The following is a 16,036-nucleotide window of genomic DNA, read 5'->3' as shown; positions in this document are numbered from 1 at the left end:
ATGCCATAGTACAACATTTTAAATATACCATGCAGATAATACAAAATACACCAGATTGTCATTCAAAGCAGCTAAGATCTAGGTGTTCATATGGACGGACAGACAGATGGACGGATGGACAGACGAACATGGCTGATTAAAAATATATGTATATACTTAGGAGATGATTCGTTTTGTCTCTATATAATATATACATATAGTATACCCTTCCAGCCTATGAGTAGCGTGTAGATAAGCAATAGTTGCTAACAAACAATTTGTTTTTCTTAATCACAGCAATATAAGAAACATTTTTGATAATGAATTCAATTAATTGGATGTTGGGTGATTAAAATGTTTTATAATAATAACTTTTCTTTGTTATTTTGGTTTATTAAATAGTTGAACTAATACAGCAATAAAATACCAAAACAACACATTTTAGGGAAAACTCATCAAGACCAAACCATATATGATAATTATCTCATAAGGACGTAAAGTAATAACTTTGAAATAAGCATTATATTTAGAATTAATATAGAATTAATATACAAAATGTAGGAGACAAATATATTTAGAACAAATCTATAAAATACTCTACATGTAATTCACATATGAGTAATTTTATTACTTAATCATAGTCAATGACGAAAGTAGAACACTTACATAGTTAGTAATATTAATGTCTTCAAATAAGATTGGAATATGATAAGTAAAGATTCGCTATATGAACCTAGTTTTCTAATTTTAAGACAACTTGTAAATATGAAACTTATCGATTTGCGTTTAAAACATTGATGGGTTAAATTTAGGATTAAACACTTAAAAAACTTTCTGCATAGTTCTGATTGAAAATTGAGAGTAATCTATGAAAAATATAGCAACAAATTCACAATAAAACTTCAAAATTTAAATAATTTTATTATAGATGATATTAAATAAAGCCGAAGCCGAAATATTATATGTCAGAGTTCATTTTAATTATATTTAGCCTTTTAAAATAAAATAAATTACCTCACTCCCACAATTTGTTGAACAATTATTATATTATATTGAAGGAATAAACTTTATAAAAGTATCATAAATTGCTCGTTAATTTATTATTATTATTATTATTGTATTTAGTTGCAGCTTTGGCTGCTCGAAGTGCGCCAATTGAAATGTTATAGTCGGTGCTTTGCATAACCAACAAATAAAGGGAAAAAAGGTGTCAAATCCACGCGGCCTTCGTCAATTAGCCGCTGCTTGTGTGGCATGCCCCACGCTGGAGGGGGGAGTGGGGGGTTCAGCCTGCTCTCGACAATTGTCAACGTTGTGGCACGGGTCACAGCATTTTCATAATCAAAGTGAAACGCCCCCCGGTCAACGCCTCCTTAGTCCACCTGTAAAGAAATGCTGACAGCTGTTGGAATTTCGCCCTTTTCAATTTGAATAAAAAAGAGAAAGGTAAAGGTAAAGGTAAAAAACAGAAAACCTGCAACACTTGCACCTGACCACAAAAGAACACTTGGACAATGGCATTGTTGATGCAGCCGCTACAACTTCATTACCAACCCCCCAGATCCCCAACTCCTCTCCACCCTCGAGCACTCACAAATCCACCCCACAAGTCAGAGCTGAGCCAGGTCAAGCCATCGCGTTGTGGGTCCTAAGTGAGTTGCCTTTTTATTGGCAGTCGACACAACGACACAACGAAGGAAGGACAACCCCCAATCTGAATGAGGGAGTGGGTGGATGGGTGGATGAATGGGGGGGGGAGGGCTGACTAGCGAGCGAGGTGGATTTTAATTTACCCTAATGCGTCTATAATTCGAGCCATTAGTGCAATCACATTAGAAACGCTCGACAACCCTTTTGCCAAGTGGCAAATGACCAACCAACCAACCAACCAACCAACGAGACAGCGAACAAAACATTCGACGAAGTAACTCGAAGCGTTGCATACCCTGTAAAAACAAATTGTCTTATTAACTTGAATGCAGCAAATGGATTTAATCATATATCAAAATCACTTCATTTCACTTGAGAAAAAATATCAGTTATCAAAGTTATGAAAAAAAAATATGTATTTCCATTTTTCTGATGTTTGATCTACTCAATTTAATAAAGTAACTTAATAAAAAATAAAATGAAATATTAAGTTTATTTCTCTTATTTTTACTCAACTAATAAATTAAATTTCATAGAGAACTCTTATTAAAAATTATTTAATTAAATCGAATAGCTTAATAAAAATTGAAGCATTGATTTTATTTCTATTATTTGGACTCACTTGTTAAATTAAATTTTATAGAGAACTCTTATTACAAAAAATCGAGTATATTAGTAAAAAAAAATTAAACTTTATTTGTATTTCTCTTATTTTTGTTGAACTAATAAATTAAATTGTATTTATCTTTTATTCTTATTTATATTTTTATTGTTCAACTTATAAAATACGTTTTATTTATCTTCAGAGCACTCATTATATGTACATAACTATTATTAAAAGTTATTTTACCTATCCTATGTTCTTAAGCTGCTTCCGGTTGCAGACCAAATTCTTCTTTTAATAGACTTTCCTATCACCCAAAATTTATCTGCTCTACTGGATCTGATAATCTTATAGGCTAATTTATTTTGTATGTTGAGAGTGTGATAAAAGAAAATTTAAAAAAAAATGTTCTTAAGCCTTTTCTATTTTATTATCAAATATTTTCATATTTGAAATCTTTGAAGATATCATAATTGGCATTTCATTTGTCTACAGTTGAAATTAATATGGAGAATTATATTATTAATCTTTTCTCCATATTAAAATCAAATAGTACTTGTATATAGTATAGTATTTCTATTTCTAACATATTAAAATACATAAAGAAAACAAAACATTTGAATCTTATTTGTGCTAGAGTAATATCATTTAGCATCATTTTATTTTCAGCTCAACGCTAATGATTTAATCCAAGAATAAATATCAATCGAAAAATAATTTCAATGTTCCATAAACTATCATATATTCAACAACAGACTTAGCTCAAGAAAAGTTTCAAGTTATTTTTTTGGAATCTGATTTACTTATGCATAGTTCACTTCAACAAAACATAATTGAATCATTGGAATTTGGTTTTCTTATGCACATTTGATTTTAATCAAAAATAATTGTACTACAAATTTTCAAAATAGAAATTATATATATAGTAAATAAGTGAGTCACACCCGATCTGCTCTGCAATACACCCCAAGATAATGTAGGGTATACGCTGCCGTGCAAAAGTCAGCGCTTGAGCTGCGTGCGACGAAGGTGGATTGAATCAAAATATTATTTCATATGTTGACACTCGCACGTAGCACGTAATTAGGACGCCATTCAAAGTTGACTTCAGACTTGAGGTTGGTAGTTGGGTTGCTTGGACACGCTTGATTGGCTGGGCCAATTTAAGTATCGAGTTGAGACAGACACAAAGAAAACAGAAGAGAGAAAAAAAAAGAGCTAAACAAACCCTTCGATAAGCGCAGACTAATTAAAAATCAATCGCTGAGCTCCGCTTTTAATTGGACTGAACAGCAATTAATGTGCATAATAGCCAGCGAATGTTTCCTTTTTGTACTTTATTTTGTTGCCGTTGAAGTTGTTGTTGATGTTGTCAATATCCTCGACACGTGTCCTGCGCAAATATTGCAGGGGAGAAAAAAGAAAGAAGAAAAAAATAGAGAGACGAACTAGATGGGAAAAGTAAATGAAAGCAAATCGTTTGATTTTTTTATGCGTTTATGTTTCATATTTATTTATGGCTTGTCCAACAAATTACGCGCTTCAGTTGCACAAAAAGGCGGCCAACACGTGCCGCACTCCCCTCACCCTTCCCCCTCTTGCCACATCGCTTAGTTGCTGCTGTGACAGCAACAGGGATTGACATTTTCAAAACTGAATGAATCTGCACTGAGCGGAAAATGGATTTCTAATATTTGCTCTTAAAAAACATATTACAGAAAATACCACAAAAAAAAAATGTATGTTTAAAAGAGTTTTCTCTATAAAGATGAGCTTAAAATATGCTACGCTGCGTTCGTCGTCGTCGTCGTCGTCGTCGTCCGCGAGTCTTCCAACTTTTCCCGCAGGACGTCCGGGCTTAAAAGTTGAGAAAAATGAAACTTTTATGAGGCTCTCTCTGCTTCTGCTTCGGCTTCGGCTTTTTAGCATTTTTGTAGCTGCTCTGCTTTTCGATTAAATGCTTGAATAGCTCCCTAAAATGCCGCTCTCTTCACTCCTCCTCTCACTCCCTCTCTCTTTCTGTCTCTTTCTACTACGCCTGCTTGCGTTTTTTGGGCGCTGGCAAAGCTGGAAGTCCGCTATCAAATTCGGATATGTTGAGTGCACGCGATTTGTTCAAGCTCTTCATAAAGTTGCTTTTGCTGCCGAAACCGCCGCCGCCGCCCGCCGATAGATGGCGCCGCTCGCCATCTGATTTGCTTGCTTGCTGCTGTTGCGATTGCATTTGCCGCACTTCCCCGCTCACCGTTGTCGTATAGAGCCGCTTCTTGGCCCGTTTCGCCTGCTGCAGCTTCTCCGGATCACTGTTAACGAGATATATATTTAATATATATTTATATATGTGCATATTTCATTAGCTGACTTACCGCTCGGTGTAGGTGAGACGATTGGTGGGCGGTGCCGGCTTGGGGGCGGCATGCTTGTGGGCAAACTTGCTGGGCGCCTCCTTGAGGGCAAAGCTCTTGGCAAAGTGTCCCATGTGGGCGACGCGCACATTGAATATGGACTTCAGCTCCTTGGGAAATGTCGAATAGAACTTCATCCACGAGACAAAGGCTGCAGAAACCAAAAAAAAAAAGATATACAACAAAAAAAGAGAATGAGAGAAGAGAAGAGTCGAGTTGAGTTGTAGCATGTTAATGCTTTCAGAATTAATTGATGTGTTGGCTTAAGTGCCTGCCATGTGTGTGTGTGTGAGTGTGCGAGTGTGTGTGTGTGTGGCATTCATTACAAAATAAATTTGTTAAAATGACAAATGAGCATTGTCAGCAAAGGATTTCTCGCGTTGCCATCCCCCCCTCGAAAACAAAAAAAAAATGCAGCAACGATGTTGCCGTTGTCCTTTCTCCGCTGACTGCCTTTTTATGTCCCTGCGTCTGTGTGTGTGTGTTGTGGGCATGTCCTTGCTAATTACGCAGCACTTATGCCAGCCAATGCCAAATTATACAACAATGATATCAAATTACCGCAACGTGCGCACCGCAAAGCCGCAATTGTCCTTACAGCATGTGAGTCTGATAAACATCAGTTAGACATTATGCATACTACCAAATATACAGACAGCTCCCATATCTTTGATAGACTACTCTTCCCTTTCACTCTCTCTCTCTCTCTCTCACTCTTCATTCGTTCATTCCTCTAACGCATGCAAATGTGTTGTGAAATGTTAACGTTCTTTGTCCTGCTTTGAGAGAGACAGCTGTGAAGTGCTCGACGATAAAGTCTGACAAATGATTGGGCCACAAAGTGGCTTCTCAAGTGAGAACCGTTCACATGGGAGCAATTCAATCCAACGTTTGTACCGAACCCGAAATACATATGAATATAGATCGCTATCTTAACATGCAAATTGAGGCGTATAATTGTCATTCACTCCTTTGGCAAATCATCGTTACTATTTGCTACTCAATTCGAAGCGTTTATTCTGTTCAATTTCAGTTGCAATTGTACTTAACCACAATCGAACCGGTTCATAGCAGCGCATTTAAACAGTTCTCTAACATTTTCTAACAAAATGTTAACAACATATAAACTATAAACTTAATGAAAGAAGTTTCATCAATATAGCTGCAAGTCAAGTTACTACTGTGAAGTTATGAAGCTGAACCGGTTCATAGCAAGGCAATTAAATAGTGTATTTATTATTTATTATTGTACAAACTAAATTTGAAATTGATCTAATAAGCAGAGTCAATAAAAGAAGTTTCACTAACTTAGCAACTAGCACTGTCACGTTATCAGCCTAAACCATTTCTGAACCGGTTTACAGCGCTGTCATTAAATAATTTATTTATATTGCTCAAACTAAATTTGAAATATATCAAATTTGTTAAGTCAATAAAGGAAATTTCATCAACTTAGCGACAAGCACTGTCAAGTTATCAGCCTGAACCACTTTTGAACCGGTTCATATTATTGAAATAGCAGCAGCTACAGTTTGTCAAAGTTCCAAACCAATTCACAGCACCAACTAATTAGTCAAAAGTATAAATAAATACACATAAAAGCATAAAAACATGTTGAGCCATCTGTGAACCGGTTCACAGCAATAAATAATTCGCTATGTAAAGTAAAGTTGGGTGAAAAATACCGACTAACTTTGGCATCATTAGCTAAACAATAGCAGTGAGCGCATTAATCCCAAATCGAGGCTCAACTTGTGAGAAATGGAGAGCGAGAGATGAGGAGGAGGAGGAGGAGGAGGAGGAGAGTCACAGCAAGAGGGGGATGTAGAAGACATAAAGTCAAAGACGCAGCAGCTCAGCCCCGGCAATTAACTGGCAACAGTCGCCGTTTCATCCTTTCGTTACGTTCACAGCTTTCAGCGCAGCTCAACGCCATCCGTCCGTCTGTCCGTCCGTCCGTCCGTCCATCGTTAGTCCCTTTTTGCGGTCTCTGAGTGTGTGTGTGTGTGTGTGTGTGGGGTGTCTCAAAGTCAAGCCCTTGTCTTTGGGGCTGCTTAATTGCCGCAAATGCGATTACAGTCAAGTGGCAGACATTAAACAAACAAAAAGTATGACGAGCCCGGATGTTTGGAGACGTCTGCAAGCCGGAAGTTGCGAATAAAATAAATGTCATTCGAGCACTCTCGCCCCCCTCACTCTCTCTCTCTCTCTGTCTGTCTGTCTGAGGGTAGCTAAAGCCGTGAAGCCCAAGGCAAAAATCTGAGAGCCCAAAGACCGAATGTCGTGCCAAAAGCAGCCAGTGCACAAAACCGCACAAAATGGCTTTTTATGCCACATTCGTCCCCCCACCACATTCCCTTTTCCTCACCCATTCCTCAGCGATTTCCATTGTTTAGCTGTGGGGAGGATTGAGGAGGAGAATTTTTGGGGAGGTGGTTCAACTAATGCGTCCGTCGACGGCAAATGCAAGCGGATATTTTTATAAAGCGCGCGTGTCCATGTGGTTTTCTCTCTCTCTCTCTTTCGACTGTGTAGGCGTGGCAAATTGTTGTGATTGTTTTCTGTCTCTCCCTCTCGACCGCAAATACGCTCCCTGCTTTGTCTTTTTTTTTTTGTTTTTTTGGTCGACAGGATTCGACTTTCAGCTTCAGTTCTGTGTGGTTTCACACACAAGCAGACAAAAGTATAGAGTTAAAATGTTCATTGTATCTACTTCAGTATTAAGAGCACTTAATCATGTGGTTACACTGGACAATGGCAACAGGCTTTGATGTTTAGTTAATGATTGAATGATTAACGGTGCACAGCTCGTCAAAAAATTCCCAACTTAATGTCAACACAATTCCAAAAGGGGAGGAGCGCTCTTTGCAAATTAATATTATAGTTAAGCAGGAAAGAGAAAACAAAGCTTCAACTGAAATCGAAAAGATTGATTCAGGGATTGCATATCTCTAAGTTCTTTAGTTTGTAACCAGTCAACACTTTTTAATACATAATGTTTAAGAAATATCCTAATTGCAGAAAGAAGTACAAGGCTTGATTTGTAATGAAAAATATAAATCAAGGGATTAATTTATATCTTTGTTAGTTATTAAGCTTGGAGACACGCAACATTTTTACTATGAATTGATTCAGAAATTATTAGTATTATTTTATTAAAATAACGAATACAATTCCTCGGGCCTTCAGGCTATTTTTTTCTAAGCTCCCTTGCTTACGAAATATTTCAATTTCATTCGCTTTGCATCGATTTGATTACTTAAGAGTTCCTAGTAATATATTTTATCAAGTGTTTTCTGCATTATTATTATTATTATTATTTGGAAATTATACAAAATTAATGATATTGCACTAGATAACATAACAGAAAGATATTATAGAATCTTTATAAAATGTACTGTTTATATTCTAGAAATTAATCGAGTTAAGAGTTGAACTAGAAAACAAGTTGATACCGATGATACCAAATAGAACTAAAATATGATTTATTTAAGAAATAACAATAATAAGAACAACGAATCTTTAGAATCTTTATAATATTTGTTATTCATATTCGAATTAAGAATTGAAGTAGTATCGAATAGGAAACAGAACTAAACCATGATTTCTTTAAGAAATAACAATAATAAAAACAACGATATTATAGAATCTTTATAAAATGTATTGCTCACATTATAGCAATTAATCGAATTAAGAATTGAACTAGAAACTGATTTCATTAAAAAATGTATACCCAAATATTGTATTAACTATAGAACTAATTGCAATTACTGTTTCTAAACGAAATTCCTCGACACCTCAAGAGTGCATTTTAGCTGGAAGCTGTTGCCAATTAACATTTGTCCCGACTTATTCAACCAGCACTACGTTGCTCCTTTGACCCAAGGATGTGCAATGACTGTTCTATCTCCCTCTCTCTCTCTCTCTTTGTCTTTCTCTTTCTGTCGTGTATCGTTTTCTTGCTCTTTCGCTCGAGTAGTTGTTTTCTATTTTCGTGTAGTTTGCTTTTATCTGCTGCTTTGTAGAGTTTTGTTCAAGCGTAATACTTTTTAATGGCTTTTTGATTGGACACAGCACAGCAGAGCACATCAACTGCAACCAGCTTCAGTTTCTCCCCTCTCTTTCTACTCCTCTTCCATCTCTCCCTCTCGCTCTCTCGCTTTGTTTGCTCGCCCAAGTTTTACCAAGTGGCTTCCTGTCTTGACGCTTGACTCGACGCTTAAGTGCAATTTGAGTTGCCATTTTGCCTGGTTGCCTTTAACTTCAGCTTCAGCTTCACAGTTCCTTCTCCTTGTTTTTTTTGTCTTCATCTTTATTATCATGGTTTTCTCTTCAGTTATATATATCTCTTCTCCTTTTTTTTTGTGTATCATTCCTGTTGTTTTGCCGTTTGCATTTCACAGTTTCCGTTTCCTGTTGCGATTTTTGAGTGATTCATGATTCATTTGCATCCCATTTTAATCAACGTGGGCGTGGCACTTTACTAGTTCCAATCAAACAGATACACATCAATTTCCTTTCAACTCTTGTTTTCCCTTTCCCTTATCTCGGACTTTCCCCTGACTATAGCTTGTCAACCCTTTCCCACTCTCGACTTTAGCTTTCTTCCCACTTTTTTTTTGGGGGGGGGGAAGGGAACGCATTGCGTCGTCCTTCTGCCTTGGTAACATCTAATTAACTTTTTATTTCTCAACCGCGCTGCAATTACAATTTCAACAGGACATTAACAGGACAGAGCAAAAAACACAAGGAAAAAAAGGGAATGAAAATATATCTACATCAATTGAGTGGCTAAACCGCAGCTGCAAATACACTTTTCTTCCCTTGAATTGAGTTTTATACTTTTTTAAACAATACCTGGCACTTTTTTAAAGCACTACAAATCAGCTAATAAAATTTATTAATTCAATTTCCTACTAAAACGGAGCAATTAATTAAGTTATTAACTGATAAAACAAAAAACCTTTTTTTTTCTGATTTGATGAATAAACAGAAAACTTGAAAATTCTAAACATTCATCATAATAACTTTAATCAGTGATAAAAATCTGTTTCTTGCTGCATGATTGAATTTTGTCAACTATATTGCTTGGCATTGTTTTGATCTTCAATCGGTGAATGAATGAGAACAAAGAAAAGATCACAACGAAATGTAATTTTATATTAAATTATATTATAAAGAAAAGCAATATAAATTTGAAAGTTGAATCAAGGCAATTAATGCTGAATGTTGATGTTAGTTAACAAGCTAAATTTGAGTTGAATAGATTTAAATATTATTTAGAAATAATACACAAAAATGCATAAAATAATTGTTTTCAGACTCAGGAATTCTATGCCAAAAATTCTAGATTTATTTGGCACTCTCATACGGCCATAAAGAAAAATCAGATTGCAATCTAATAGTATTAAATAATACCAAATAAATCAATTTAAAGAAAAACTATTGCAACTTAAAATATAAAATAATATCATAAAACGAATTTGAAGAATTATGATACCAAATAAAATTTTAATATAAAATAATGCCAAAAACGTAAATTAAAGAAAAATTATATTGAAAGCCTAGCAAATTTAAAGTATAAAATAATACAAAAAAATCAATATAAAAAATTATCTCAGATTGCAAACTTATAGTATAAAATATTACCTAAAAACACTTTTTATAGAAAAATTAAATAAGAGGCATTGCAAACTCATATTATAAAATAATATAAAAACAGTAATATATGAAAAAAATGATGTCAGATTGAAAACTTATAGTATAAAATAATACCAAAAAAAACAATTGTTTGAAAAATGACAACGAAAGCATTGCAAACTAATAGCATAAAATAATACTAAAAAAGCATTGCAAACTTATAGTATAAAATAATACCAAAAAAAAGTATATTTAAGGAAAAATAAAATCAAGTTGAAAACTTATAGTATAAAATAATACCAATAAAGCAATCGAAAGCATAAAATAATACACAAAAACCATTGCAAAGTTATGGTATAAAATAATACCAAAGAAAGCAAATCAAGTGCAGTAATCGAAGCGCATTATTCATGTCGTTGGAATGCAGACAGCCTCATTAACGGAAAGGGTATAACGAGCACAAGGATATGCGGTGACGATGGCGGTGGCGACGACAGGAGTGCTGGTCACTTTACACAGCGTGGAGTGGTGGGCGGAATCAGGGGGAAGGGGGAGTGGCAGTCAGTCTGACAGTCAGTCGATTCGACACGCAATCGAAATTAACTTCAAATATGAAATAATTTTTCCGTGTTGTTTTTTTTTTAACGCGCGTTGCCAGCCGCTATACAAGTGGGCGTGGCCTCGAATGTCCAACTTATAATTGGAAAAACAGTGTCTATCACTTGCCTCTCCCCCTTCCCCCCTTCGCGTTGCGCCATTCGACAGAGCAGCGAAAAAAAAATACATACATATATATGTATATGTACATCGTAATTACAAAGTTAATATTCTTTTGGGTGAAAGGATTAAATTGCTAGTTGCGTTTACAAATGGGACATGGAGGATGGAGATGGAGGATGGGGAGTAAAAGTCACAGCCAACAACTGCCATGGGAACTTACCCTTGCACGATTTGTCGTTCAGCTCCCGATCATCCTCGAGCAGCGATTGAAATTTATGCTGCAAATTCGAAGCTGCCTCCTGGACATTCCGTGCCTCCGGATCCCGCGGCACCAGCGCATCCAAATAGCTGTACATATCCGCCTGCTGAATGCGAATGCGTTTGTTCTCCAAGTGACGCACAAATTGCGCCTCGCTCGGCGCCAGGAACAACACCGCTCGACCTCGTCGACCGGCTCGCGCTGTGCGTCCAACGCGATGCACAAAGTCCGCTGTCGTCTGTGCTGCGGTGTATTGCACCACCAGCTTGATGTCGGGCACATCGATGCCACGGCCAACAACATCGGTGGCCAGCAGGACACAGCTGCCGCAATCGCGAAAGCCACGAAAGACGCCCTGTCGCTCCGTTTGCGTCATCGAGCCATGCAACCTGCATAGAAATCAATGAAATTAATTGCAAAGTTCATCTTTTGAGAAATACAATGTCTGTCGATAAATGCAAACCAGTCAAACAAAGTTGCACTTATGTGCAATCTTATGCACTTCAAAAGAATCTCACAACAATTATACATAGAATGTTTTTTATAAGTTTTTCCAAACAAAAATTATTTACTATATTTTTCAAGCAGCGCTGTTTACCTTTTGCATATGAACCTTTCTTCATAAAAAGCAAATAAGTGTTTTAGTTCAAACTTTCGTTTAGAAATTACTTTTCCTAAAATAAGTTCTCATGATATGCAATTAAAGTTTAACGATTCCATTGCTTAGTAATTATTTAAATCAAGAAAAGAAAACTTTTCGAACTACATTTTTCAATTCATTTTTTTTGAAAAGAAAGAAAGCAATATTCCAACAACTTTGCAAATATGTGAAATATGCAATTATATGCACATAAGTTAAAGATTTTTCAATTGTGTTCAAGCAAAGTTTGTGCTTCAAAAATGCTGCAATAATCCAAAATATGAAATGCATTTCAGTTAAGAGCATTAAAATAAATGAAATACGCAATACATTTCAGTTAAAGCAGTTTGAATCAAATGAACTGCATTTAAGTTAAAAAACTTAGTGCAGATAAACTATTTTTTGCAATTAACTTTTCAATATAAACATTTTGCAAGCAGAGCTCATTAAATGAATGCTTCAGAAGTGCTGCAATAATCCGAAATACGGAATGCATTCCAATTAAAAGCTTTCGAGAAAACAACTGCATTTAAGTTAAAGAATTAAGTGCACATAAGCTAAATTTCGCAATTAACTTATCAAACTGTAAAGTTTACGAACAAAACAAAACTAAATCAATGCTTCAGATGTGCTGCATTAATACGAATTAAGAAATTAACTTGGATTTGCAATTAAATATAGTTGCAATTACCGACATCATAGTATTATCAAATATAGTTGCAATTATCGACATTAAACAATCATCAAACACTCACTTGAAGAATCGCAGTCCTTGAAGCAGCGGTTTCTCACCATCATTGGCCTGCTCCTGTTCGGCAGCCAGTTCTTCGTCGTCCTCGTCGAGGACGCGACGTGTGAGCGCCTCGTTCAACAGATCATGATGGAAATTCACCATTTCAGTGGTGCTCATAAATATGATGGCCTTAAACTGCTTTGGACTCGCCGCCTGCTCTTTGGCCAACAGCGCCGAGATGGTGACCAAACGCAGCTTTGGCGGCACAATCACATAGCTGAGTTGCAGATTCTCCGGTATGCTCAGCACACCAGTCAGATCCTCCATGTACTCGCCGAGTCCTTCAGCGAGCTGTGCCTCAATGGTTTCCTTCTCGTAGCCGCTGGCGTTGCCTTTGATCGCCGCCTGAGCGGCCTCATCGCTGTTGTCGATGTACAGTGGATCCTTGAGCGTCAATCCCGCCAGTTGTTGCACTTGCGACGTGAGCGTGGCACTCAGCAACATGCTCTGCATGGCAACTGGAGTTGCTTCTGCCTCTGCTTTGGCTGCCTCTGTGCGCTGCTTATCGATGGCCTCCACCAGCTGCTTGACATCACGTTCATAGCCCAGCTCCAGCAGACGATCGGCTTCGTCGAGCACCAGAAAACGCAGCTTCGACAGATTAAATGTGGCCGTGTGCAGCAGATGATCAACGAGACGTCCAGGTGTGCCCAGGAGCACATTGATGCCCTTGCGTAGACGCGCCTTCTCGCTCTTCCGACTCTCGCCGCCGAGCAATGTGCCCGCCACAATCCAGGTATACGGCTTGAGCAGCTTCTGGAACAGTTCGTATGTTTGCAGCGTCAACTCACGCGTTGGCACAATGATCAAAGCGAGCACACCGTCGGTGCGCTTGATGTGCGGCTGTTGAGCCTGCAAACGCTCCACAATGGGCAAAGCGTAGGCCAACGTCTTTCCCGATCCCGTTTGCGAACGCACTAACACATCACGGCCTGCCAGCACCTCTGGGATGGTCTTCTGTTGCACGGTGGTCAGTTCGGTGATGCTTAGCAAATCGGCCAGATTCTTTTCGGCATGTGGATGCAGCCCCAAGCTGGATACTTTGCTGCCCGAGAAGATGGTCTCCTTCACGGGCTTGACGGCGCGTTGTCCCAGTTGCTTAAGTGCGGCCACATCGCTCTGATCGAAGAGTCCAATCTTCTTGGTGCGAAACTTGTTTGCCGTCTGCGCTGGCGTCTTTGGCTTGCCATCTGCATCTTCTTTAGCATCAGCAGCTATTGTTGTTGGCTGCTCGGCGGCACGCTTTTGTCTGTGCTCCTCATCCAGCTTCGCCTTGAACAGATCCCCGGCACGTGGCTGCTTGTTGGGATTCTCTTTTTGGCCACGCAGAGCGGCACGCAGTTGCTTTTTGTTGCGCAGATCGTTGAGCAGCGGTTTGGGTGGCTCCACCACCTTGGGCTTGGGAGCGGGCACGCTGGGCTGTGCGGTGAATACATTGAACATGAAGCTGTTGTCGTCCTCAGTCGCATCCTTGTTGCCATTAACAGCAGGTTTAACGGACTTTTTGGGCAGTTCTTTTGGCTGCTCCTTTGAGGACTCTTTTAACTGCGCTGCCGGTTTTGTGACTGCTGCCGGCACCTTTGGCTGTGTCGCCACACGACGGCGCACCACCAGCGCCTTCACCTTGGGCTTCTCTGCATTGAACTGGAATTCAAATCCCGACGACGCCGCCGCTGCTGCACGTGTTTTTTTGTTCAGCGCCTTTGCCACAGGCGCCGCCTGCAATACAAGCACATATGTAAAGTCTATCAATGCTGCTTGCTAACGCTTACCTTTTTCACTGTTTTAATAGCCGGCTTTGTTATTACATTGAACGTTATATTGTCATCCATGGCGCATTCGATACGTTTGTCTAAGAACAAATTTTGTAAATAAAAAACGTGCGCGCGCTTCTTCTTCTTACCACGCACTGGCAGAACAGCTGACCAGCACTGGCAAGCAGTGTGCAGACACACAAGCAGTGCGCGCGCAAGCTGTGCAAATGTACAGCGCAGTGTTTGGTGGCAACGCCGCGCAGTGTTGCCAATGCGTGCTGAGAGCGCGCAATTCAAACTCCCGAGAAAATGTAAACACGAATGAGTTTCGCTATTTATTTATATATATATATATATCTTGGCAAATTTAATAACATGTTTCACTTTAAAGTAATGTGCCGCTGCGTGGCTGTTCTCTATGCTTACAACAATTTCTCGATTACAATCACAAAAAAAAAAAAATTAGTACAACAATTGATGCAAAGAATGCTTCATACATATATAGAGAGTGTGTGTGAGTGTGTGTGTTTTTTTTTTGCTTTAAATGGTGGGTTGTGTTTATTTTGTTTTCTTTCTTCGTGTTTTTGTTTTTGTTTTTTTTTGGCTAGCCCCAGCTGCGAGCCCCACAAATGTCAACAACAGCCCAGCTCATAATGGTTACCGCCGGCAAAGGCATCAACTCCACCTGCAGCTCCAGCTCCTCCCCTGGCGCCTCCTGCGTCGCATCCCTCTCCGCCTCCGCTGTCTTCTCGGGTGCTGCTATTGACAACGCCTGCTTTTTGTCTACAACAATATCCGCATCGATGTCCTCCATGTGGAGAATGCAATGCGTTGCCGTTGACATGGCGCCTGCTCCCCCCTCAGCCTCAGCCCCGCTCTCGTCGTGTCGCTGGCAGGCTGCATACATTAACTATGCCGTCACGTAATATTCACGTTGACGTTTTTGGCATTTCTCTCGCGCAATGTAGCACAATGCAATCGTTATAAGCAACGCTATAGTCACGCCCATGCCAATGCTAACCCACATAATTTCCTCATTGATGCCCACATACGAGCGACCTATAAAGAGAGAGATAGAGGGAGAGAGAGAGAGAGAGAATACAGAGGATGAATTTTAAATGAAATTTCAAGCACTCAGTGTACTATGCTTTTCAACTGCAATCGATGCGCATTATTGCAATTGAATGGGCAACAATTCGGTGCCAAATGTTTAAATAAATTATTTAAATTAGCTAAACTCACCATTGTAATAGTGATTGGAGTAGCCGGCTTTACCGGCCACACGACCTGCTGGCATTTTGCTTTTGTTTTAATCTGTTTGTCTTCGTTGGTTTGTTGGCTGCCAAAGAAAAGTTTGCACAGCACAGCGTAATAAATAAACTTGGCGTTCCGTTCCGTTGCCAACAGTTGCCAATAAAACCGCCAACTCTTATTTTCTTTTCTACTGTCTCCTTCAGTAGCTTTGCTTAATTACAATTTATTTTCGGCTGCATTGCGGCCTTGGCTTGATTTTGCCAGTGCCAAGTCAAATGTTCTGTAAGTGAAAAAGATATTAAGCTATTATAGTTTCTATTTCAATTGGCAGCAATAAA

At 38.6% G+C, this 16,036-nt stretch overlaps 2 protein-coding genes across 2 annotated transcripts in view; both read right to left on the bottom strand.

Moving 5' to 3' along the window:
- Window positions 1-3,897: 3,897 nt before the first annotated feature.
- LOC133847171 (probable ATP-dependent RNA helicase CG8611) lies at window positions 3,898-14,851 on the bottom strand. Its single transcript, XM_062281998.1, has 5 exons — window positions 14,463-14,851; window positions 12,653-14,409; window positions 11,219-11,646; window positions 4,600-4,789; window positions 3,898-4,536 (listed from the first exon to the last, which is right to left on the bottom strand). Exons 1-5 carry the CDS (start codon window positions 14,520-14,522, stop codon window positions 4,266-4,268), a joined length of 2,706 nt encoding a protein of 901 aa, XP_062137982.1. The 5' UTR covers window positions 14,523-14,851; the 3' UTR covers window positions 3,898-4,265.
- Window positions 14,852-15,025: 174 nt separating this feature from the next.
- Window positions 15,026-16,036, bottom strand: part of LOC133847174 (uncharacterized) — a 39,534-nt gene continuing 38,523 nt past the window's right edge. Inside the window, exons 2-3 of the mRNA XM_062282009.1 lie at window positions 15,687-15,978; window positions 15,026-15,503 (exon numbers count right to left, since the gene is read on the bottom strand). Coding sequence (XP_062137993.1) covers window positions 15,355-15,503; window positions 15,687-15,741 — 204 coding nt within the window. The 5' untranslated portion in view covers window positions 15,742-15,978 and the 3' untranslated portion in view covers window positions 15,026-15,354. The remainder of the gene's footprint in view (window positions 15,504-15,686; window positions 15,979-16,036) is intronic.

Source organism: Drosophila sulfurigaster, chromosome X, assembly GCF_023558435.1.
Source record: "Drosophila sulfurigaster albostrigata strain 15112-1811.04 chromosome X, ASM2355843v2, whole genome shotgun sequence".
NCBI classification, from domain to species: domain Eukaryota; kingdom Metazoa; phylum Arthropoda; class Insecta; order Diptera; family Drosophilidae; genus Drosophila; species Drosophila sulfurigaster.
Note: the sequence above shows the minus strand (reverse complement) of the source record. Positions and strands in the feature narration are given on the sequence as shown.

Coding starts and splice junctions, on each gene's coding strand:
- LOC133847171 (XM_062281998.1), bottom strand. CDS start 14,522: ATGGATGACAATATAACGTTCAATGTAATAACAAAGCCGGCTATTAAA. Junction 4,790..11,218: donor GAACGACAAATCGTGCAAGG/GTAAGTTCCCAT, acceptor TGGTTTCTGCAG/CCTTTGTCTCGTGGATGAAG. Junction 4,537..4,599: donor CGTCTCACCTACACCGAGCG/GTAAGTCAGCTA, acceptor TCTCGTTAACAG/TGATCCGGAGAAGCTGCAGC.